At 30.5% G+C, this 23632-nt stretch overlaps 3 protein-coding genes across 4 annotated transcripts; 2 read left to right on the top strand and 1 right to left on the bottom strand.

Moving 5' to 3' along the window:
- The first annotated feature begins 380 nt into the window (after positions 1–380).
- LOC145188982 (tumor protein D52-like) lies at positions 381–6111 on the top strand. Of its 2 annotated transcripts, none has more exons than XM_090088535.1 (5): positions 381–627; positions 1417–1532; positions 3030–3131; positions 3280–3340; positions 5893–6111. In XM_090088535.1, exons 1-5 carry the CDS (start codon positions 499–501, stop codon positions 5965–5967), a joined length of 483 nt encoding a protein of 160 aa, XP_089944661.1. In that variant the 5' UTR covers positions 381–498; the 3' UTR covers positions 5968–6111. The 2 variants fall into 2 exon arrangements, with proteins under 2 accessions (XP_089944661.1, XP_089944662.1); XM_090088536.1 differs by lacking the exon at positions 5893–6111 and adding an exon at positions 4818–5296.
- A 7579-nt stretch (positions 6112–13690) lies between these two features.
- Positions 13691–15353, top strand: LOC149888091 (uncharacterized). The gene has a single exon (XM_090086546.1). The coding sequence runs from the start codon at positions 13701–13703 to the stop codon at positions 15162–15164; it is 1464 nt and encodes a 487-aa protein (XP_089942672.1). The 5' UTR covers positions 13691–13700; the 3' UTR covers positions 15165–15353.
- A 2845-nt stretch (positions 15354–18198) lies between these two features.
- LOC145189321 (uncharacterized) lies at positions 18199–21685 on the bottom strand. The gene is made up of 7 exons (XM_090087924.1): positions 21371–21685; positions 20400–20516; positions 20182–20273; positions 19846–19957; positions 19250–19378; positions 19089–19157; positions 18199–18982 (listed from the first exon to the last, which is right to left on the bottom strand). Exons 1-7 carry the CDS (start codon positions 21545–21547, stop codon positions 18602–18604), a joined length of 1077 nt encoding a protein of 358 aa, XP_089944050.1. The 5' UTR covers positions 21548–21685; the 3' UTR covers positions 18199–18601.
- Between the last annotated feature and the right edge of the window lie 1947 nt (positions 21686–23632).

Genomic DNA, 23632 nt, shown 5'->3' with positions numbered 1-23632 from the left:
TAAACTCGCACAACTAAAAGATAATTACAAATTCTCTTTTAGTTTATTCAAAAGTAATTACAAACAATTTGCATACCTCATATTATTCTTACTAAAAAGGATTAAAAATTTGCATATCTTGATGCATAAGATAAGCAAATTTTAGTATATATTCTTCGTTGGGTTAATTTTGTGTGCTACAAATCGGAATTTTTGTAAATATTATGTTGCAAGCCATTGTACAAAGTCTTGCACGGTCACTTAAGATTGTATTCTTGTCCGTATTTTATATTTATATTAGATTGCCCATAGTTTGTGAAAAGATATTTAGTGATATGAAAAATTTTGATGCGATTATCTGTTGTTCATGTCTTTTGTTTTGGCTACTACATAATCTCGTTTCAGGAGGAGTTTGCGATTGCGCATGTGACAAAGTTTTTCGCCGGAGAAAGTGTTTACAAAAAAAACTTGATAATAGCTTCATAAAGTTTTTTAAAACTTATGACGCTCTGAAAAAAAATGGCAACAACTCCAAAAGTCTCTAACGTCGATTTAGCTGAAGGAGAAAGTGAAAATAATGGAGTAAAAAATGGGCTGCCTGAAATATCAGACGAGAGAAGGGAAGAAATTATGCAAGAGATTAAAAAGGTTCGATAAACTTTACAGTTATTCATAAAATGTTATAAAATACAATGTCTAGTTTGGGTATAGTCAGTAACCTAAATGGAATATCTGTCCTTACAATTTTTTATGAAATTTTATGTATTTAAGTATTGTAAGTATTATCTGTATTTTTTTTTTTTTTTAATTGTTTACTCTAATTAACAACAGTTTTATCTGATTACAAACTACAAATAAATCTCTTCGAACGAGAGATATAATTTTACTTGAATATATTTTAAAAAGTTTGGTTAATTTTTTTATTTTTAATGAAAAATTTACTTCTTAAAGGTTTTAAGTTATGAAACATGTAACAAAAATCTAACAGTTTTTTTCTATACTTCATCTTTATAAACATTCATATATTTATAAATCAGTATACATTATGTATTTTCTTTTTAAATGCAGATGCTTCATACACTTTTATGCAGAGGTAGTTGAGTAAGAAAAATATTTTGAGATTAAATGCTTGATCAAAAATTATTAATGCTTTTTATAGAATTTTTGCTGATTGTGTCTTTATCTAAACTTAAAAGCAATTAATTACCTTTAATATTTATTAAGAGTTTAACTATTTTTAGAGTTTTGCTAACAGTTTTTGGTAATAAAACTTCAAACAACTAAAGCAATAAGTTAGCTTTTGTTGGTTAATTTTGCTAGCTCATAGAATCTAAATTAAGTAACTTTAAAAAAGATTTTTATATTTAAAAAACTGTTTTGTTTTGTGGTGGAATTAGTAATATCAATAAAAATTTAAAGGTTGAGTTTTTCATGTAGATTGAAGATGATATCTCCACATTAAAACATTCAATTCAAAGGAAAGAAAAGAGGCTTTATGAGCTACGTACTGAAATTGGTGACACTCGATGGGCCAGAATTCAAAATTCTCAAGCGTATGTATATTACTTTTTTGAGACATGCATTTACAGTATTGCTAGGTTTTTTTTAGTCTTTGTTTTGTATATCTAGTATTTTGGAAAAAGAAAAAAAGAAAAAGAAAAAATTAGAGTGTAAAGATATTTTTTTAAAGTTAACGTTTGTTGTTCTCTTTTTTTCTAACACTTAGTTTTTCTCCAATGTCTTTTAAGTACATTTTTAAATTTTTAAATCAATAACTTTATTCCTGTTGTCAGAAACAACTCTGCTAAGGCAGTAATGAGTAAGTTAACTTATTGTTCAGGATTGCTATATCATACTTTTTTCCTCCATTATATTTGAATATAGTGATAACCTTTTTTGTGAATGTTTTTTCCTTTGAAAAAATGCTTTGCTTTATCTATATCAAGCCACAATACTAACAGGATTTTAAATGTACTGAAGGAGCCATTTTTTCTTAATAGCCTGAAATGATACTTATTTAATTATTCATTTTCAACTTTTTCAAAGCTTTTTAATTCTTTTATTTATTTATTTTTTTTTTTGTATATGCTCCTTTTCTTTACTTTTTCATATTTTATTTATGATTAATACTTTTTTTTTATTATTACAAAGTTCATCATAAATATTTAAGATCTTATTGTTTTTAGTAAATACTCTACTAAATGTATTTATATCAGACTGTAATTAGGTTTATCCTTTTACTTTGATTATTTATGATTCTTAAAATATCTTTATAAGATCATTTATTTTGATTATATATGACTTAAAATATCTTTATAAGACTTTTATTAGTTTCAATTAAAATAAAAATGCCTAATATTTTTTTGTTGTTTTTAAGTGGAAAGGGAGAAAATGCAAATCTTGTTAGAAATCTTTTATTAGAATAAAAAGAGTTTTATAAGAACAACACAACTATAAATATACATGTTCATTAAAAACAAACAAAAAATTATTTGTTGATGTTTTCTAATATACTGTTTTGATAAAAAATTCTTAGCTATTTTTTTTACAAAGAACTCTTACCCTTTCATGCCCAGTTTTAAATATAAGTTATTACTTTATTAACTAAAAAACTTTAAATCCTTCATTTTAGAAAATAATCAACAACTTTTTTCCAACATTTAAAATGGGTGATAAAAATAATTTAAAATTATCTTGTAATTGAATTATAAATCAAATTAATTATAAATCTGGATAACTTAAAAATATTCACTACTTGTATCCCTTCATTTACATATTATCCAGAGATGTAATAAACTGAACTTTATTGAGGTTATTAAGTTTTTATGGCTTCTATTCAGCCTAAGGAGCTTTTAAAACACTTATAATGGGATAAGTATCAAACTATGTTAGTTGACTTTTTTCATTTATCTTGGAGTAGCTTCTTCAAGTTTTTATTGTAAAATTATTTCACATTTTTTTCTGATAAATGAAACTACTCAACTTTTCATTAAAAAATTTAAGAGAGTGTGACTTATAGGTATTTAAGATCAGCAGCATTTTCTTTACAGAGTAAACAAATCGAAACAAGTTCTATCAGATGCAAGCCAAAAGACTTCCTCGGCTTTGAAAACACTTGGCACTGCTACCGCAAACAAATGGACAGAAATAAAGTATGTTTCTTTTTGAAATTTTTGCTCTGTTTTTAACTTCTTTGCTTAAACTGTTATTTTATCATTCATTAATTTTTGTGAAGAATTTTTGGGAAGAATTCACTGTAAAATGCCACCGTAAAAAGTTTTGTAAATACTTTAATTTTAGAGAGTCACCAAAAGTTGCTTCTATGTCTGAAAGATTCTGGTCCACAACAAACGTTGTTAAAGTAAGAATTTTTAGTATTTGTCTCTTGAATTATAATTTAGTTTACCTAAAATAATAGAAATGGATTCATTTTTCGATTGTTTTCTTGGTTTATTTATATTAACAGAATTAATGTTTTACACCAACTTTAATGTTGAAATGCAAGTAGCTATTCTATTGGAGAACAGATTCATTAAAACAGAATCTTTTTTCTAATGTAAAGTGGATAATTTACATATAATTGACCTTTTGTGAAATAAATATGTAAAGATGAAGTCACCAAATCTAACAATTAAACTAATTGACAAAATAGCTTCTTATTGTGTGTTCTATTTACTTATTTGACCTTTTACTCAAAATAAAACAAAAAGTTTAGTTTCCCCAAGGAATCAAACTGGTAAAATACAAGTTTATATAAAGCTGAGATATTTGTACAAGTTATTACAACAAGTGATTCATTCATCAGCATTTAAGGGACATGGTACAATATGACTTCCTCATTTGATTTAATGTTACAGACAAAAAGAATTTTTTTTCTAGTTTTTGTTAGTCTTAAAACTAGAAAATTTATTAATTTGATTAACACATTTGTAAAATTTGTTAACACGTCATGGATGTGTTACCAGATGGAATATCTTTATATATTTTACCCTTTATGGGGGTAGAGGCAGCTAATTGCAAACAAGACATGCTGCTATTCAAATTGTGTATAGGACAATCATACATATAAAGAATTGACACACAAAGGTCAATTAAAATGTTCTATATCATTATATGGGCAAGATCCAAACAAAAAGAAACTAATACAAATGGAAACCATACAATAAGTCAAAATCAGTCTAAAAAGTCTATATATAAAAAGTCCATAAATCATTAGCACTTTTTTTTTTTGAGAAGTTTCCGATTATGTATTGCATATAATTGAAAACTGCAGGGGAAAAACATTAGTTGTCCAATTTCAAAAAGTTTTGTGGTTGTGTCTCTTTTGTTATGTACTAGTACTTTCCCTTTACTTCTGAGTGGCAATAGAATACTATTGAGGTGTTATAAAATCTTTAAAATCAAAGGTTCACTGAAGTCTTCAAACACAACATTTTATGCTGGTCTTTGCCTGTATTTTTGAATTGTAAACTTGGTTTTCCTAATGTTAAATTTTAAAAATTCCTAATTCATAGCAGTACAATTTGTATTACATAGATAAATCTCTGTTTGACTTTAGTGTGAGTTCCCTTTAGTTTAATTTTGTTCATATATCTTGTTAAGTTACTGTATTTTACTATAAAAACTATAAGTATGTAAATGGTTTTCAAAAGATTCTTAAAGAGACTTGGAAATGTGACAAGTTGATGTTTCCAAGGTAACAATGTACAGCAACATAGTGTAAAGTTATTTTTAAGTGTCGGTACTTGTTGTTGTTTACATAATGTGTGTAATGCTAGTGTTTAAAAGTTCAAATAACACCATGATAATTTTAAACATTCCATGGTCATTTTTTCTAGAACAAAATCCTTACAGGATCATTTGGATCCAAACCAGCCATAAAGGATGCGCCCGGAAGTAATTTATAACGATTATAAAGAATTATAGAATCTTGAAAAGTCTTTATTTTTGAAAATTTTTTAAGATCAAGATATTCAGCAAATTTCTATGAAAAGATTTTTTTTCCTAATAGTTCTTAATAATTATTTTAAAACTGTTCAGAATTTTAAGCTTGTGAAAAATAGTCACCCGTAAAAATATTTGATAGAAAATTATAAACAACAGATCACCGTCGTTACGTAGTTATGATCAGTTATTGGATTCTCGCTTTTCGTGTTTGTTTTTACTTTTTAAAAATATTATGTTTTAAATAGTTTATACTTTGATTATTTATAAGATTTTATTTATTTCTGGTTTCTTTCATAATTCCTATTTTCTGGTATTAGTTATTTTGATTGCTACATATTTTTATGTTTGTAAAGTGTGGCCAAAAACAAAAGCTATTAACTCTAAAAACTTTATAAACAAAAATATTTTATAACTCTTTAAATTTATTGTCTCTCTAAGTTTGTTACTTCTCTAAAAGCGTTTTTTCTTTTCTCTATCCTCCTATCCTACTATCCTACTATCACAGCTGATCGTTTGAACTAAAAGATCAAATGCGATCTTGAAACAACTTGAGGTGTTTTTGTATTTGAAGAGAAATTTAAAAATGGATTGTTTTAGATATTTTCCATGTTAAAAAATTGTGATGGTCAAGTTTTTTTTTTTTTTTTTTTTTTTTTTAAATAAAATATGTTTGGAATTCTCATTAATTGTTACTTTGTATTTCTTAAAATTCTAATACCAAATACCTCCAAAATGAATTACAAAATAAAACCAAACTAAAACCACCCAACGAAGAATTCTTCGATAAGATTTTTCTTTGGTTTTCCTAAGCACAAATGGACAGCGACAAAAGCACTAATCCTATGCGTTTTTTACGTACGGCTATGTTTTTACTACAGCACTTCTGTTTCTACTGCGTGGAAAATAAATTGCGCGTTTATTTTCCAAATAAATTGTCGGCTGATGCTTATCTAATTGCGTGTTTAGGCAAAATTGACTGGCGAATCTAATGAAACTTCAAGACCAATTGCACAATCTACGACAGACGAATCTCACGCTTGACGATAGAAAGTTTATAAAGAGTTTGAATATATTTTTCTGCTATTCGGTTTTTTTTATTTTAATATTATTAATTGGGAATGTTTTCTGGTTCATGTATTTTTTCTACAATATATATAAATATATACGCATATTTAAATTTTGAAACAGTTGTTTTTTCATATTTTGACGGGTTTACTAAATTTTCTGTCACTCATTTTGGAGGAAAATTTCTATTATTGACTATCTACTGACAAGAAACCCAACGGAAAATTTTTTGTGTAAGTCAATTAAAAACAAGAAACGTAAAAGAAAAACGTCGTGTGAGCTTATGGAAGACAAGAGCCGAAATGGATAATTGATTTGTGATTTCCTAGAAAATTATCAACAAGTGGTTCGTTATAATGAACCTAAAATGTTCGTGCAGCACACAGCAAATTCCTGTCAGACGTTTCTGTTTGATAAGAGGATGTCTTTGTTTGAATGGACAGACATGTCTCCAAAATCAAAATCCAAAAGAAACAAAGTGGAGATTTTTTGTAAAAAGAAACAAAGTGGAGATTTTTGTAAAAATTAAAATTTCAAAATAGGTCACTAATACACACGTACAAACAAATTCTTTTTGACTGTAACCACAACTCATTTTGAAAAATGGCTCTTAACTGCATTATAAATATGTCACGCATAGTACAATAAAAAGTTTCAAAAAAATAACTAAATACTGGTAAATTTTTTTTTTTAGTTACCAGTGTGCTTTTTTTAAATACTATATTTTTTTAATGTTTTTTATAAGAAAAAATAAGCATTTTTACTTTTACTTAGGTTTAATGCAAACGATAAAATTTGCTAAATAGTTAAGGAAGGTCTTGTTTTATTATATTTGGTCAGGGACTGTATATCATAAGCAAGAGTATATTTGAAACCATGGGGGGGGGGGGGGGTCCGTAAGCACCCAAGAATTGTGTTTTTGAAACCCAATTAGCATTTTCTTTAAAAATCGAGACCGAAGCTGAACGAATACTTGCCCTTGGCTTCAATTTGTACTGAATAGCGAATAGCATTATTCGTTAAATTTTGGGTAATGAAGTTGAACGAATATTAAGTTATAATTCACACCAAAAAATAAACTGAAGGCTATTGAATACTAACATTAGTGTAATATTTGTTTAATAAATGTTCAAATCTGAATTTTGTTGAAGAGCAAATTGTAAATTTGAAGACCGAATATTCGGTAAACTTCGTATCGAAGTTTACCGAATATTTTTTATTCATTCGATTAAATTTGATTCACAAAGTTAAACAAACTTTGCCGGTGCGTGTATGGGTGTGTGTGCGTGTATGGGTGTGTGTGCGTGTATAGGTGTCTGGTGGTTGGGTGAGGTGTTCATTGGCTTTCCTTAAATGTACATTTTCATCCTCCCGGATTTTCAGAAAAGAAATTTCTAACTAAGGGTTTTGTCCAATTGGACGCATAAACAAAAACCTTAAACCAGAAAGTTGTGGATTCGTTCCGGAATATCAGAAGAAGAAAAAAAAAAAAAACAAAAGAAAAACAACAACTTCGCGCACAATATTTTCGTTGAAAAAAAATCTTTTCAGGGGGAAAAGACTTCGTGGAATACCAAATATTAAAACCGAACGTTCCTTTAGAAGAACATCAAATGTAAAAATTGAAAATTCTTGACACATGAAATTGACTAAAAGACTCTTGAGACAGTAGCATTTGAATGCGAGGAAATTCATTTGGCTAATGAGCAGTGACTTTGAAATCATAATTCATGGGAAACAGGTTATTGTTCTCTGTATTCTTATACTGCTCGATTCTCTACTGTCAATTTACTAATTTTTAATTAATTTTTAATTAGTTTTTTAAACAAAACAAGATTTTGCAACATTATTTTAATTTACTTTTACATAAATTAGAAATGACTAGCCGCCTAGTCTGGTGCATCTAACAATCGTCATACAGCAGGAAGAAGTTTTTTTCTCAATCCAGAAATGACAACGAAAATTATTGAAACGGATGTGACTGTCATTAAAGTACTTCATGTAATCTTTTCTACATTGTCGTCTGGGTTTTTTTTTTTTTTTTTACTGATTTGTTAACATATACAAAGTACTGTATGAAAATGAAAAATGACTGAAAAAATCCAAGTGAGAATGACTCATAAAAACCAAGATAATCAGAGTTTGTCACAGTTTATTTATTAGCAATTTACAACAGGAAAGGTGAACTTTAACAGAAATGATGATTTATCATTCTCTCAAAAAAACTTCCGGGATTCAATTGGTTTCTTTGATTTTATCTATGGTAAAATATTTTTAAATACAACAATTATAAATATAAATACAACAATCTCAATCAACAACAATAACAAGGAAAGTTTTTGTAAAACAAAATAGATGTTGTTCCAGCGAACAAAAATAAAAAAAAAGTTTATCACTTAAGTTATAAATTAAAAAAAAGCTAGGATAAAGTGTAGAAGCGAATTTTCAGAAAATAGTAGTCATCTTTTTTATGATGAATTTGTAAAAAGTACTGCTTGATTAATATTCCAACCTGGTTCGTTTACGAAGATGCTAAATCAATTATATATTCTCTACCATTGTACAACATATTTCTCTTTCACTTTGAGACGCTTATACATCAATTATTTAAGTTGGACCCGCGAACAATGATGAGAGACTAGACAAAGATTTAGGTAGCTTTAGCTTGCAATAAATGGTTTACATGCATTCATAAGAACCCCGAGCCATGCATCTTTAGTAGAAGTCCAATTAGCCTTAGCTAGCATCTGTTGTACCAACTTATTTGCTCTTTGCTGCTACAGCACTTTTGCCAGCGGAGCTGGTTTAGGTTTGAAACTAAGTCCAATTGCTTGCGCGAGTACTACTCTCAACTAGGCAATCTCTTTTCTCCGCTCATCAAGTGAGATCACTCCTTCTCAAAGTAGTTCTTTGAGATAAGACAACGCTTCAGCTACTATCGGATCTATTAAGTATGTAACTTATTAAAACACTTGGTATATATTTATGCGCATCTATTTCTCTAAATGAAAAAATTATACATCACTATGGTGTAGCTCAGAGCATACACTCAGTATTGATACAAACTATGTTAAATTACAAAGAAGATTGCAAAGTGATTACATAAAGATATCTGAATTCACGTCTCCATACACAGTCTGCGAGTATTTATCAAGTAAAGGTCTATGCGATAAAAGATATTGTGGTTGTGGCACTCCATCCATTAGCGGTTTCTGTTTAGACAAAGTTATGTGCGGATGGCGCCAAATAAATGAAGCTTTCTTGGATGCGTAAAACTAAATACATTATTAATCACCAATGAAGCGCCCCCCCCCCCCCCCCCCCCCCCCCCCCCGCTGAAGCAAATATGAAGAATTTTTTTGTGCTCGATCAATTATTGAAATAATTTTCCAATGCATTCAAATGCTCTTGCATCACATGGTGGAGTCTCATATTTACACAAATTCGGTTGCATTTGTTTGTGGAGATAAAAGCGATGCATTTGAAATACGCACGAGTGTTTCAGAACCATTAGTTGAGTCTCACAACATAAAACCAAACAGGTCTAAAATTGCCTCCATATTATAGTCACTGAAATCTATTTTTTCAACTACAGAAATAACATCCTCTAGGGCCTTCTGTTTTCGCATAAGCCCGTAAAGTCGTAGCTGTATTTATACCTGATAATATATAAACACTTGCTCCGTTTTATGACTACAATTGATGAAAGATGTATAATACAATTTAAAGAAATCCATTTAACAATAAATCAGCAGCAATGGCACTCGCCAAAGATTATGTATTTTTATCCTCAGCATTAGATATATGAGGGTTTGCTGCTAACATGCCGTAAAAATCAAAAAAAAAAAAGCGACCGCTTGCTGTCTCTTTTTTTTGGCTTTCAATTTAATGTGAAGTACCAATATCTAAATACACCGCCTGTGACAAACATATACTCGCGTATTTTTGGGTCCTTGCTTGATGTCTATTAATCAAATTGTGGTGCGTGAGTTGAAAGATTCAGTAAATTTTCGTTTCATTCTCTTGCTTTTTTGCTAATAATTTCCTTGTAAAGTTGACTGGCTTTGACAGTCATTGAGGCGTATTGTCACGGCACTTTCAGGACTTTCAAGTGCAGCAAGTCAAGAATGCACAGGTTGTGAAAGCTGCAAATACATTGACTGCCGCTAGAAAAACTCAACAGGATGCCCTCGAAATTTTGTACATCGTTACTTGATTTTGAAAAAGACATTCAAGATGAAATTCAAATTTACCAGTAGTAGGATAAAAAGTAATGGATGCACTTTGCATCAAGTAGCACTTTATTACTTGCATAAAGAGTGTTAACTAGAACAAAAAAAATTTCTGCTTTATTTTCGAAGACGATTGACCATGACACTTGTTTTGTGTATAAAGTTTAAACTTATCATCCGCTAAGATAAATTATTATTCAGATGGTTGTGCTGCACAATATAAAACATAAATTTCATGAATAAAATATACATAAATTGTATATAAAATAGCATAAACATAATTTAAAATAACATATACATAAATTTCATAAATAACATATACATAAATTTCATAAATCTTTGTGATCATGAAATTGATTTCAATTTTATGATCACGTGATTATATGATGCAGATTGAACATTTTTTAACACAAATAAAAAAAAAACTGTAAGCAGACGAAAGAGAGGGGTTTTAAAAAGATTACCAGCATATGCTAGCTAGCAAAGACCTTTAAGTGACCAAATATTAAAGTTCGCTTTTTAAAAAGTCAGACAATCTCAAATACAAGACGTTTTTTATCAGTTCAGCAATAATACTATTTACTTTTTGTTCAGCCCAACATCTCTAAATATATATTCAGCTTTAAAGGAGCAACTGAAAGCTTAAGTTTATCAGGGTGTTTTACGTTTAAAGGTGAGTTTCCACTCATCCGTTTTAGCTATGGGAAAGGGAAAGGGATGAGAAAAGTAATCACGCGAGCATGCGCAGTGATTAATTTTCAAATTAGATTTAAAGCTGCGCATGCTCACGTGATTAACATTCCCATCCCTTTCCCTTTCCCATACACAGTGCAGTGGAGCATACTTCAAGACCATGGTAGACATCTTAAACAAATTTTTTTTTTGATAATGAACAGGGACCATTTCCCGATTCCAAAAACGTATTAAACAAAATCATCCATTGGGGGCTTTTTGAGAAATTAGTTATTTTAGATTTTTGAGAGGTTGTGTGATGAAAAAAATCACATGAAGTCTGATTTTGACGTTTTTTGTGTCAAAATGACCGTCTTTTAAAATCAAGAAGGTTTGTTTTTCTTCAACAATACTATCCGAGGTCGTATTCACTGTCAAATTGTCTTATACACAAGAAACATGATGAATCCTTAAAATGAACCATTTCTTTTCATTTCCGAAAAAATGTGTAACCTTTTTTTATCTAAAACATATTTTTAGAGTCAATTTGGTATTTTTGGTTTAGTTAGGAGGTATGTTAGGTTTTAGAAATGTGTCAATAAATTAAAAAATTAAAGGAGTTGCAAAAAATTAAATTCATTAGATCAAAAATGTTTAAAGTTAAAAGCAACAGTTGCTTTTTTCAGTGCTGTAAGATAATTTGGGCTATGCTGCCCAACTTTTTGACTTTCCCAAAACTGCTTGAAGTCTTGATGAATAGACTCCAAGGCCTCCTCTGTCCAATAACCTAATCCTAAACATCATATATATCTTGTATAAGGAAATAGGATTGACAAATCAAAAATTAAATGTATTGTATTGTATTTATATTCAATATTATTAAGTTTACTAAATAAACAATGTAGAAATCTTACCAAACTTTCCTCTCTTCATTTTGATGAACTCCTCAAAATGTTGTTTTACTATGTGTACTTTTAAAGGTACTGTGGCTCCCAGGTCCCGTAGCTTGAGGAGAAATCCTTTATGTCGTCAATATATGTAGGGCTAACAGATTTGCCAAAACACCCTTGAACTATTTTGTTGAAGCCTCGTAAAATTTTTATATACTTGGCTGATTGAATACCCAGGCCTTTCTGTTAGAAAAAAGTTGGGCAGCATAGCCCAAATTATCTTACAGCTCTGAAAAAAGCAACTGTTGCTTATAACTTTAAACATTTTTGATCTAATGAATTTAATTTTTTGCAACTCCTTTAATTTTTTAATTTATTGACACATTTCTAAAACCTAACATACCTCCTAACTAAACCAAAAATACCAAATTGACTCTAAAAATATGTTTTAGATAAAAAAAAAGTTATACATTTTTTCGGAAATGAAAAGAAATGGTTCATTATAAGGATTCATCATGTTTCTTGTGTATAAGACAATTTGACAGTGAATACGACCTCGGATAGTATTGTTGAAGAAAAACAAACCTTCTTGATTTTAAAAGACGGTCATTTTGACACAAAAAACGTCAAAATCAGACTTCATGTGATTTTTTTTTTATCACGCAACTAAGGGTCTGCGTCTCGGAATCGTTTTCTCGAAATGAACCGGGAAACGCGTAATTAGACGAGAAATTTCCCGGAAAAAAATAACGAGACAAAGGAAACAATTATCCCGGAATAAAGTTATAAATCGCACTGTTGTAAAAAATGACCAAAAACTACTTTGAGCTGACACGAGAAAACCGCTTTGACAGGGTGAAACTACAATGTTTCCTGACTCCAAAAATGTAAAATTTGAAATCTAACTATTTCGTCCAAGAAAACAATTTTGATTTTTAGTTTTTAGTACTTTGCACAATAGGGCAAAATGACAGCTTTTCAAATTTTGCATTTTTACAGCATTCAAAAACTCTCCAAAATTAGCATTTATTACTCTAAAACATAACAGTCTATATAGCAAGTATAATTTGTATTTATTTTAACTCAGAAGATAAAATTTTGCCTACAATTTCATGGTTGAACTATATTATAAACATTTTGTTGCATCAAAATTGTAAATAAGCTAAAAATTCCGGGAATAGGCAGTGAACATGTTTGTTTTAAGTTTTGCATCAAAATTGTAAACAAGCTAAAAATTCCGGGAATTGGCAGTGAACATGTTTATTTAAAGTGTTTAACTTATCAGTTGTGTGAGAAAAATTTCAAAATGCCAAATTTTTCAAAAAATCATGAAGATTGTCGGAAGTCTGTCTGTGTCTTGTGTCTGAAGAAGTGCTCTCGAGAGTTGACACAGTTCCTTGTTGAAAAGATCCTCAAGCATTACCATACAAGTCTTGATTTGACTGATACCAGAGTGCCAAGAGGCATTTGTGACTCATGTCGAACAATTCTTCGGAGAAAAGATGAAGGAAAAGGTGTTAACCTGCCACCTTTGTTTCCTTTCTCATCTATAAAAGTTAGACCACCAACAAGAGATCAAGGTTGCAACTGTCTTATTTGTCAAGTTGGACATTTGAAGTTGAATGAGAAGAGCCCAGTGGACTATTCTAAACCTGTGGAAGATTGTACCCCTCAAAGATGTGGTGATTTTTGAGTCTAGTTGGAAGAGGTCTGCCACATCAGTGCACTCCATTCACTTTTAGAGAGAATCTCAAGCAGCTAGCTACAGCTGATCCACTCGCTGCAGAGTAAATAGCTACTCAAGTCATCTCTACTAAACCTTCTACATCTGGTGGTACTGCCAAAATATCGCATCCTAAAGGCGGCCCACCACTTAGAGTTAAAACAGGTGATACTTTTACATATACATATAAAGATGGCAGGTTCAGAGGGAATACCTTTAATTTTAAAACTTAAAATTACAAAAAGTGTTAATATAATTTCATTTTTAGGAAGCTCAAGTGCAAGAGCTCTTTTTCCTGAACCCAGCACCAAAACTGAAGATCTTGTACAAGTTCAGCTAAACACAGGACTGTCCAACCTTGGCATGAAGAAATTGGCATCAACCATCAACAGAGTCAGTGACACCAAGATTGTGGAGACTAGTTTTCTAGCTAAGTTTGAAGCCATTGGCAAACAGTTGTCTGAGTTTTTTACTCAAACCAGCATCCAAGTTTTATCAGAGAGTAACTCCACTGACTTTGTGGTTGTGCATTGCAAGGATCTTGCCGAGCTTTTGAATGAAGTCCTGCTTTCTCGAAGAGTTTTCCAGAATCATATTGTCAAGTTGGGAATTGATGGAGGTGGAGGATTTCTGAAAGTTTCTCTTGGCATCATGGAGTTGGATTCTCACTGTGATTCAAGGTCACCACCACGGAAAAAACTTTTAACTCAGAGGACTGCCAAAGACAGTAGTGTAAAGCGTCAAATGCTTGTGGCTTTATCAGAAGGACTACCAGAAAACCTTGAAAATGTGAGGCAGATCTTGTCTTTAATCAAGTTAGACAAAGTCAACTTTGTTGTCTCATGCGACATGAAACTTGCCAACATCCTTTGTGGCCTTCAGAGCCATGCAAGTACTCACCCTTGCTCTTGGTGCAACACAGAATCAAAGCATCTTTCTCAATCAGGATCTTTGAGGACACTAGGCTCACTTGTTGCCTGTTATCAAGAGTTTGCTAAGTCTGGTGGTGATATCAAAAAGGCAAGATCTTTTGGCAATGTAGTGCATGAGCCTTTGCTATCTGGTTCTGAAAACAAACTCATCTTGGAGCTCATACCACCAATGGAACTCCGTCTTCTCCTTGGTGTGGTCAATCACATGTACAAAGCCATGACAGAAGTTTGGCCCAATGTTGTCAAGTGGCCCTCAGCTCTCCACATTCAACAAGAACCATACCATGGTGGGCAGTTTGCAGGGAATGCCTGTCACAAGCTTCTCAGCAATCTTGACCTCCTTCAAAGAATTGCAGAGACTGAGTCTGCTTTTCAAGTCTTTGGAATCATTGATGCCCTTCGAAAGTTTAAGTCTGTAGTGACAGCATGTTTTGGTATGGTTCTGGAGGATGACTTTTCTGAAAAAATTGATCGCTTCAGAGACTCATATTTGGCAATCATGAACATCAGTGTGACTCCAAAAGTTCATGCTGTTTTCTTCCATGTGAAGCAATTCATTGAGATCAAAAGGGCTCCCTTGGGGATCTTTAGTGAGCAGACAACAGAATCAATGCATCATAATTTCAGCTCACATTGGCAGAGATACAAAAGAGACCGCAATCATCCTGAGTATGCAAAGAGGCTTCTTTCATGTGTTGTGGACTACAACAGCAAGCATTTGTGAAGAATCAAATATTGAGAAGAATTTATTTTATGTACCATTTGCTCTTTATGTGTTTAGAATCAAGAGGTTGTTTTTGTGTTTTGGCTTAGAATAACTAAAAGAATTATTTAAGAAAGTGTTTATTATTTCCATCTTGTTAATGAAAAACTATATCAGTTGTGTCAGAATAAACTATTATTCAAGTGAATTTTAGACAGATATGTTTTGGAGTAATAAATGCTTATTTTGAAGAGTTTTTGAATGCTGTAAAAATGCAAAATTTGAAAAGCTGTCATTTCGCCCTATTGTGCAAAGTACTAAAAACTAAAAATCGAAATTATTTTCTCGGACGAAATAGTTAGATTTCAAATTTTACATTTTTGGAGTCAGGAAACATTGTAGTTTCACCCTATCAAAGCAGTTTTCTCGGGTCAGCTCAAAGTTTTTGGTCATTTTTTACAACAGTGATCGGGACATAATTTTTTTCTCGGAATTTAAAAACTGTGTCCCGGATAATAACGAAACGTTACGAGACAGATCAATTATATTAACTAAGGGTCTGCGTCTCGGAATCGTTTTCTTGAAATGAACCGGGAAAAGCGTAACGAGTCGAGAAGTTTCCTGGAAAAAAAATAACGAGACGCAGACCCTTAATATTAACTAGATATCTTACTCGCGCTTTCGCAGTGAAGAAAATTTTTTGCCAACCAAGTTTGTTTTGCCAGCCAGAAATGACGCACAGTGACTCAAAACAGCAAAAAAATGGCACTAAAACCCTCACAGTTTTTTGGTAAATATAGTGCTCTTTTTTAAATAATATTAAATTAGAATGATCATTTATTTAAAAAGTAAAAACAGTTTTTTAATAAAACTTATATTTTACATTTTATGGTTAAAAGAAGTTAAGAATTTTAATATTATTTTCAAAGAAATCTAAAAAATTAGAGACTTTTATTTTGTAAAAATGGAGAACTTTTAATTTAAGTTAAAGTCTATATTTACTTTGAAGATAATCTTGTAACTATATGTATATTTTTTGAATTTGAGTTTTTTACTTGTATCTTGAATTTGAGTTTTTTACTTGTATGACTTGTTTCAACATATCAAATATAGTTTCAAGAAACATTTTTATCATCATATACTACTTAGAAATTTGTTTAAATGTTTTAATTTGAATAATGATTTACTATTCAAGAGGTGCTAGATATTTGAAATAGCATTACTTAACAACTTCAATATTTCCTGTATAATATACAAGTAACGTTATTTACTTAAACATTATAGGGAACGTCATGTGATAATTGTCAAAGAAGTTATAACATAAAATGTTAAACAGTGTAAAGTGAAAAATGATATAGAGTACTTAAAAATGTTTCTGATATATATTAATGATTTTAAAAACAACAACAACAAAAAGGTTAGATCTTATCCCGAATATACGTGAATTAGGAGTGGATAAATTACCATTTTGGAAGGATTTACTTAACGAAATCAAATAAAACTAAAGAAATTAGTAAATAGAACATAAATTAATGCTACTTTAGATAGATTTATTTCAAAAGTGAAGAAAAAAACTAAAACATTGTGGTAGAAATTATGATTCTTTTATAGAAAAAGAAGACCAATGGCTTCAAGAAAATCTTATGACCAATAAAAGTAGCCATTTTGGTTCTTGAAAACCCCATAAAAAATGGGTGGTCCTTAGAGAGCAAAGGAAAAGAGAAAAAATAAAAGAACTAGGTATTGAACATCATGCTCTCTTGTTAGTCTCTGCAAAAAGTACACTTTTTAAAAAAAGTCAAACGTTTTATAGATCAAAAAAGTTGAAGACACTTTGGATAAAATCTTTCCCTTAAATATGAGTGTAAAACAAACTCTTGCATTAGAAGTGAATACTGTCCTCGGCGGTAAACAATATTAAATGATCAGAAACTTAGCCCTTGGACATATATTTATCCACTTCTTACACGATATTTTAGTGGAAAAAGTTAAATACTATCCCAAAAATATTTTTTTCCCTCTGATTTCAGTTGCTACCATTAACTTTTATAAAGCTGTGTTTATGTAGATGGTATAACAATATCAATAATAGCAGCTGAAATAAATAATGGTAATTGTGTCAGAAATTCATTAATTAAATTTCACATTAAAGATTAACTAGCATATCTCGTTATGTCTCGTTATGTCTCGTTAAAAAGATGTAAATTCCGGGAAATTGTAAAGCTCCTTTTTGTCAGGGACATCTCGTCTCGTCTCGGTATCGTCCCGGATTTCGACTGAAAATTGAAAATTGTCTCGATATTTGTCGCTAATCGGGACAAAGCTTTTAGGATCGTCTCGTCTCGTCTCGATTCAAAAAAATAACGAGACGCAGACCCTTACACGCAACCTCTCAAAAATCTAAAATAACTAATTTCTCAAAAAGCCCCCAATGGATGATTTTGTTTAATACGTTTTTGGAATCGGGAAATGGTCCCTGTTCATTATCAAAAAAAAAATTTGTTTAAGATGTCTACCATGGTCTTGAAGTATGCTCCACTGCACTGTGCGTAGCTATAACGGATGAGTGGAAACTCACCTTAAGAGTTTGAAAAAAAAAAAAGAAAACTAAAATCAACACATTGAAACTTAATGATTTCATTGTGCTGTTTTTTTAGTCGTAATTGTTTCTTTCGGAATTCTAAAAACTCAAACTGTAATAGATGGTAACATGGCCTGGTGAAATTGACATGGAACTACCCATCAACAAGATCACTTATTGGGAACCGATATTTAAATCACAAGAAACTTAATTATTTTTAGGTGTTTCCATCAACTTAACTGTGAGCTTTTCGAACCACGATTAACAAGCTTTTATGACAACGGATCAAACATTGCACCAATCACTGCAAACCTGTTTCTGCGATGATGGTATTACCGCGTTTTTTTCCTCATGCCTGTTGTATTACCATAATTCCTGTTATCTACATTATTTTTTTGGAAAACAAATTTACAAATACTTAATTAGCATGAAATTTTTATTCTCTTTTTTAAACACATTACAAATACTCAATTCACATATGAAATCTTTATTCTCTTTTTTCAACACATTACAAATAAACGTTAAAACATATTTAAATGTTAAAAATAACTGACAGGTAGGGTTTTTTAATAGACTTTTAAAAATCAAACTTCAAAGTAATTTCTACGGAGAGATAAATATGAAATAGATAAATATGAAATACAAAAAAAACAACTCATTTTCTACTTCATATCCAAGAACTAAACTCAAAAAAAAACAATTTATAAAAATATAAACTTTATAAAAAAGTTCCGTTGAACTATTAAAAACTAAAATACAGCACATAAAAACTTAACAGGTGAGGAGCATGCGCTCGTTCCCTTTCCTTCCTAAAATGAAGGTAAAGTTTCAAAAATTAAATTTTTCTTTTAATGCATTTCGTTTTTCTTTGGTGGAGTTACATCACACCGACTGGACCTCTGTTTGTAAAATACATGGTACCATTAGGTACTTGATACGCCATCACGTGGTGTTGAGGAACAATTTGTGGGGAATACATCGAAGCTGTGTGCAACTGTTGAGGCTGCTGAATCATATGCGAATTTTGACCTGCGGCATACGAGTTTACATCTCCGTTTGTGTACTGGTAGACTGGATAATTGAACACTTGCTCATACGGTATTGTGTAAACGGGGTAAATCATTGGTTGCTGGTAATTTATTGCAGGTATGGTTGTTTGAGGAGGAGATATGAATTGTTGAGAATGGATATTGTATGGCTGTTGAGAATATACCACAGCAGGAGAACACGGAGTACGAGGAGTGAGAGATTTACCCGACTAAAAAATTAAATGCTGCTGTCATTACGATCATTCGTATACTTTATGCAAGCTTGTGTTACAGAAGTTTAAAAAAAAAAGAAAGAAAGAAAAGAAACCCTCTTACCGTCTTACGTTTGACGTTAACTTTTTGCCATACGTTACTTAAACGTGGAACAGGTGAACCAGTAGCATCCTAAAACAGCATTTTTATTTGTATATGAAGAATCTGAACTTTCGGAAAAAAACATTTACGTTCAGGAAAAAAAGCTACCAATCATAACTAACCTTTTTCTCGTTTACTGGAGGAACTGTTATTATCTTTTCTCCGCTTAATGATTCATTCGATGGAGTAGGCGAATCAGCTTCAGAAGAACATGCCTGAGGGGTAGCGGGGGGTGAGAATTCAGGAGCAAACTAAAGAGTAATGAAATTAATCATCAATTGCTTTTCAGTTAACAAGGAAAAATTACGAATAAAAAACAAACTTCCTTATCAGCCAATTAAAATAAGTTGAAGTAAAAGTAATTTATACTTAGACACAAAAATCATATGACATTGCTAATTGTTATGCGAATAAAATTCGTTAAACTTAATTTTCAAAAATAATAAACCAAAAACTTGCTGTTTTAAACGCAGTGAGAGAGATTTATATGAAACTTCAGAAATTTCGATTTTTTTCATTTGTAATTTGTTATAATTCGCTATAAAAACCAGAAAGCAAAAAAAAAAAAAAAAAAAAAAGCAAATTCTTTGAAATTTTTTTTTATAATTTAATAACATATCTTTACATTTATTTTTATTTTTATGAAATAAGTTATAAAATGCAAAAATCTGAAATCAAAAAAAAAATTTTTTTTAATTAGAAAGTTAATATTGCTTACCATTTTTTTAACAGCTGGTCCGATATTAATTTTTTTCCCTTTTAGATAGAGGTCGCTCTTCGATAGCACATTCTCAACGTCATCGTGAGATGCGAAAGTCACAAAGCCAAACCTGATGCAAAGAAATTGAAGTCAAAACCAGAAATTTCCGAAGTCACAATTTATGGGCTTACGTTTGCAAACTAATTTTTGCAAACCATGCAGCTTTCAGACCATGACGCATATCCGGACAATACTTGTCCGAAATTGCCTGTCCGAAATCTATTCAAAGGGTGTGTACCTATTATTCAAACGTTCGAAATGTTCAATACAATTGTTTTTATTCAATTTACTAACCTTCTAGATCTTCCAAAAGAATCCAATACGATCTTCCCCTCTAAGACCGTTCCATAGGAGCAAAAAAAATTTGCCAAGTCTGTAGCACTCGCCTAAAAGTGAATAAATTAAAATAACTTGGATAAAAGTAAATAAATTAATAACTTGGGTAAAAAGAAAGATCATTGTAAACATTTAAATATTCATCCTGTTCATAAAGTTTATAAAGTGTTATTTACCTTTCCAGGTAGATGCCCAACAAATATCCTGTTAGGATAATGTGTTCCATATGTTCCCTCATCATCCACGTTTTTGACAGTCGTTGGAGAATTACCAGGAACATCTTTGGTTTCTACCTAAAATGATTAATCTTTTAAAACTCGAAAAAGGTCGTCAGATAACGTTGAGTGATTGCTCACAATGACAATTTTATAATAGTTCGCCAATAATTTATTTTACATTAATTTTATTTCTTCTTTATAATTATGGAATGACAAAGTGCTTTCTCAAACAGATTGGCAGTGAATTTTCCACATTTTAAAAATATCAGCAATTTAGGCGACAAAAGCGAAGTTGTCAGAACTTTATTACCAGTAGGTATTTATACTTGTAATTACACTATTCGACAGTTTAATTACACCTCATTTTCAAAGCACACTGTCTTTTCATCATGTAATAAACTACTAATTGATTTTGTTATTGGCAACCAACGTGGAAGTTTTATTTTTTTAAAATAAGAGTAATATGGAAATATCTTATCGAAACTGATTCGGTTAACTATAAGTAACGTTTAAATATTTCTTAATGAAAAAACTAAAGTCTTAGCGGCCATTTTATTTATCATTCAACAGAATATATAAAGGTCTTTATCAAACATTGACCCTTTACATTTGACATAATTTTTGATGATTTTTTAGAATCCTGTTTTTATCCGAACTATTTAATAAAAAGGCTCATTTTCTGAATGAATTCAAAACGGTTAACTCCAAGTACAATTCAACTCAGTAACTTCAATAGTCGTTAAAATAAGGAACCATTGCAAGCGCCTTACTTATTCACAAAATGATTAAAAGAAGAATAAAAACCACCCACACGATAATAGTGTTCAATGGAATAAATTGTGAATCTGCGAGAAAAAATGTTTCGTCGTTCCAATAACTAATCTTCAAACAAAAAAAAGCATATAATGAAAACAAAAAACAAAACTTACATGAACATCGGTGGAATAATAATTCGCTGAGCCCACTGATAAGCTATTAAATTCTCTGATTGGGGCCTTAGGAACCTCAATGCGCAAGTTTCGGAAATTCTTTTTCGATTGATTTGTTGGTTTTGTGCCTGCAGTCGTCTCAACGCTGACTGGTGTTTTAATGGGTGTAGTCGCCATTATCTTTAAATTTTCAGAACTTTATAACGTTCAGGTTAATAAGACGCAAGAAGCTTAAATACTGAATTTATAGTTTAGCACTGAAGAATTACCAAGAGTAATTAGTAGATAGAAGTAAACATTTACGCCTTCCGTGCAAAAATTTGTTTTCATAAGTAAAGTTAATAATAGCTAACAACCAGCCCTAATTGTTGTCCATTACCGCAAAATAACATCATATGCGCAAACGTTGCGTTCTTCAAATAGCAGCGTTAACCTAAAACGACGTCATAAATCAAGAAAACCTTGAACTCCTCGAAGTGTAATTTTTTGTGAATAACATTCACCACTTATGTAAAAGTTTCAGGAAATTTTCAAAGGTTTTGCCATCACATTGGCATGCTTAAAAGATATGTTTATAAATTCATATGTTAAATAAATATAAAAAATTATCGGCCTTCAAGGTATTTGTAAACGTGATTCTGCACACGTGAAGTTTAAAGCAGATGAAACAATCCTATTACGTCATTATTCCGATAAATTATGTTGACTAGAATTAAGTTCTTCCAAACAACAATTTGTTTTTAGATTGCTGTTTTCTGTAATTCCTTGTAAAAATAAATTTCCCCTGTAAAATAAATTTCCTTATAGTGATTTGTTAGTAGTTTATTTTTTACCCAATAAAAAATGTGTATATATATTACAATGATAAATTATTTGAACCATCATTCCGCATAGAAGTTTCGCATTTCCAAACTTCCCCGTTTAAAAAAAACCACTTTACGCAGCGCGTTAAATATAAACCTCAATTTGTAACGAAATATGTGTTATTTTTAACTCTTTGATCATTTGAAAAGCGGAGGGGGGCGGGGGAGGAGAAAAGAACCTGAGAGCAGGAGATTTGAATTTTAATTCAGCTTTTAAAGTTATAAGAAGAACTTTGTTCGAATTTCGTGGAAAAAAAATTTCGTGACAAAAACATAAAAATTAATTTTCCTTTTTTAGAATGAGAACTTTTATGTCAGCAGATGAGTTAAAAATATCTGATGTAAAAATATCTCATTTAAAAATATATAAAGCTTTCAGGGAAGTTGTTAAGGGAAATATTCAGATTTACCAAACAGATTACCGCGAAAAAACTTTACACGTTTGAATTCCTTTTACAATTTAGACCGAACTCTTCATCCTTTAATAGCAACATCACACTTTTCTATCGAAGCCAAATGTTTATTCAAAGAAGTTCACGCATTATGACCTTTAGTCCTTTTCAGAGGTCTTAAGAAATACGGGCTAATAGAACTCCGTAGAAGAATTCAATAAAAGTTGCCCTCGTGATCAGAGGATTTCAAACACGAGATTTTCCTCTTTTTTACAGGAGCTCAAACAAACAATTTGGTCCACTTTTTTAAGTAAAGTAAATCATCCCAATTTCTCATTTTTTCTTCAAATTTTTATGTTAGTGTTAATGCTATTTAATTTTAATTGCTATGAAATAATTTATTTCTTGGTCAATTCTATTAACCCTTTTTTTCCGAATAAATTTCTTGAATTTTTTATAAACTGAAAACTTCTTTGTCATAATTATTTATTACTACATTTTTGTTGTATAAAAGCTTAATAAAACTTAATAAAAAGATTATTTTACAAAACATTTTTTAAAAGTCTTTTTGACATGCTGTGAATCCAATATTCCTTAATACTCATTTTTATTTTCTTGTTTTTAAATTTTCATATTGCTTTTTTAATGCATTTCATAAAGAAACAAATTCTTTAAAAAAAACATCAAAATAAAAAAGAAATGTAAAGGAATTTAACGTTTTGTTTTTCACGTTCGGTGACATCACTTAAACTTTATATGGTTTCTATTAATACTTTTCAACTTTGGTGGTTGACATGGTTTCTATTAATATTTTTGCTATTTTGTTAAAGTATAAACAGTTGCAATGTTATTTTAAAATGTGGTTTCTATTTTTAACGCTCAAAAAATTTAAGATCTCACTTGAAGTTTGTTAATTTAATGAAACGATAATGGTTTTTGGAAATAAATGAAAACTCAACAAAAATTATATATATATACAACAATGCAACATCCAAGTTAATTTTCGA

Source organism: Hydra viridissima, unplaced genomic scaffold (assembly GCF_058129835.1).
Source record: "Hydra viridissima isolate aposymbiotic clone 2 unplaced genomic scaffold, HvirCarnegie_v1 scaffold_5, whole genome shotgun sequence".
Lineage (NCBI taxonomy): Eukaryota > Metazoa > Cnidaria > Hydrozoa > Anthoathecata > Hydridae > Hydra > Hydra viridissima.
Note: the sequence above shows the minus strand (reverse complement) of the source record. Positions and strands in the feature narration are given on the sequence as shown.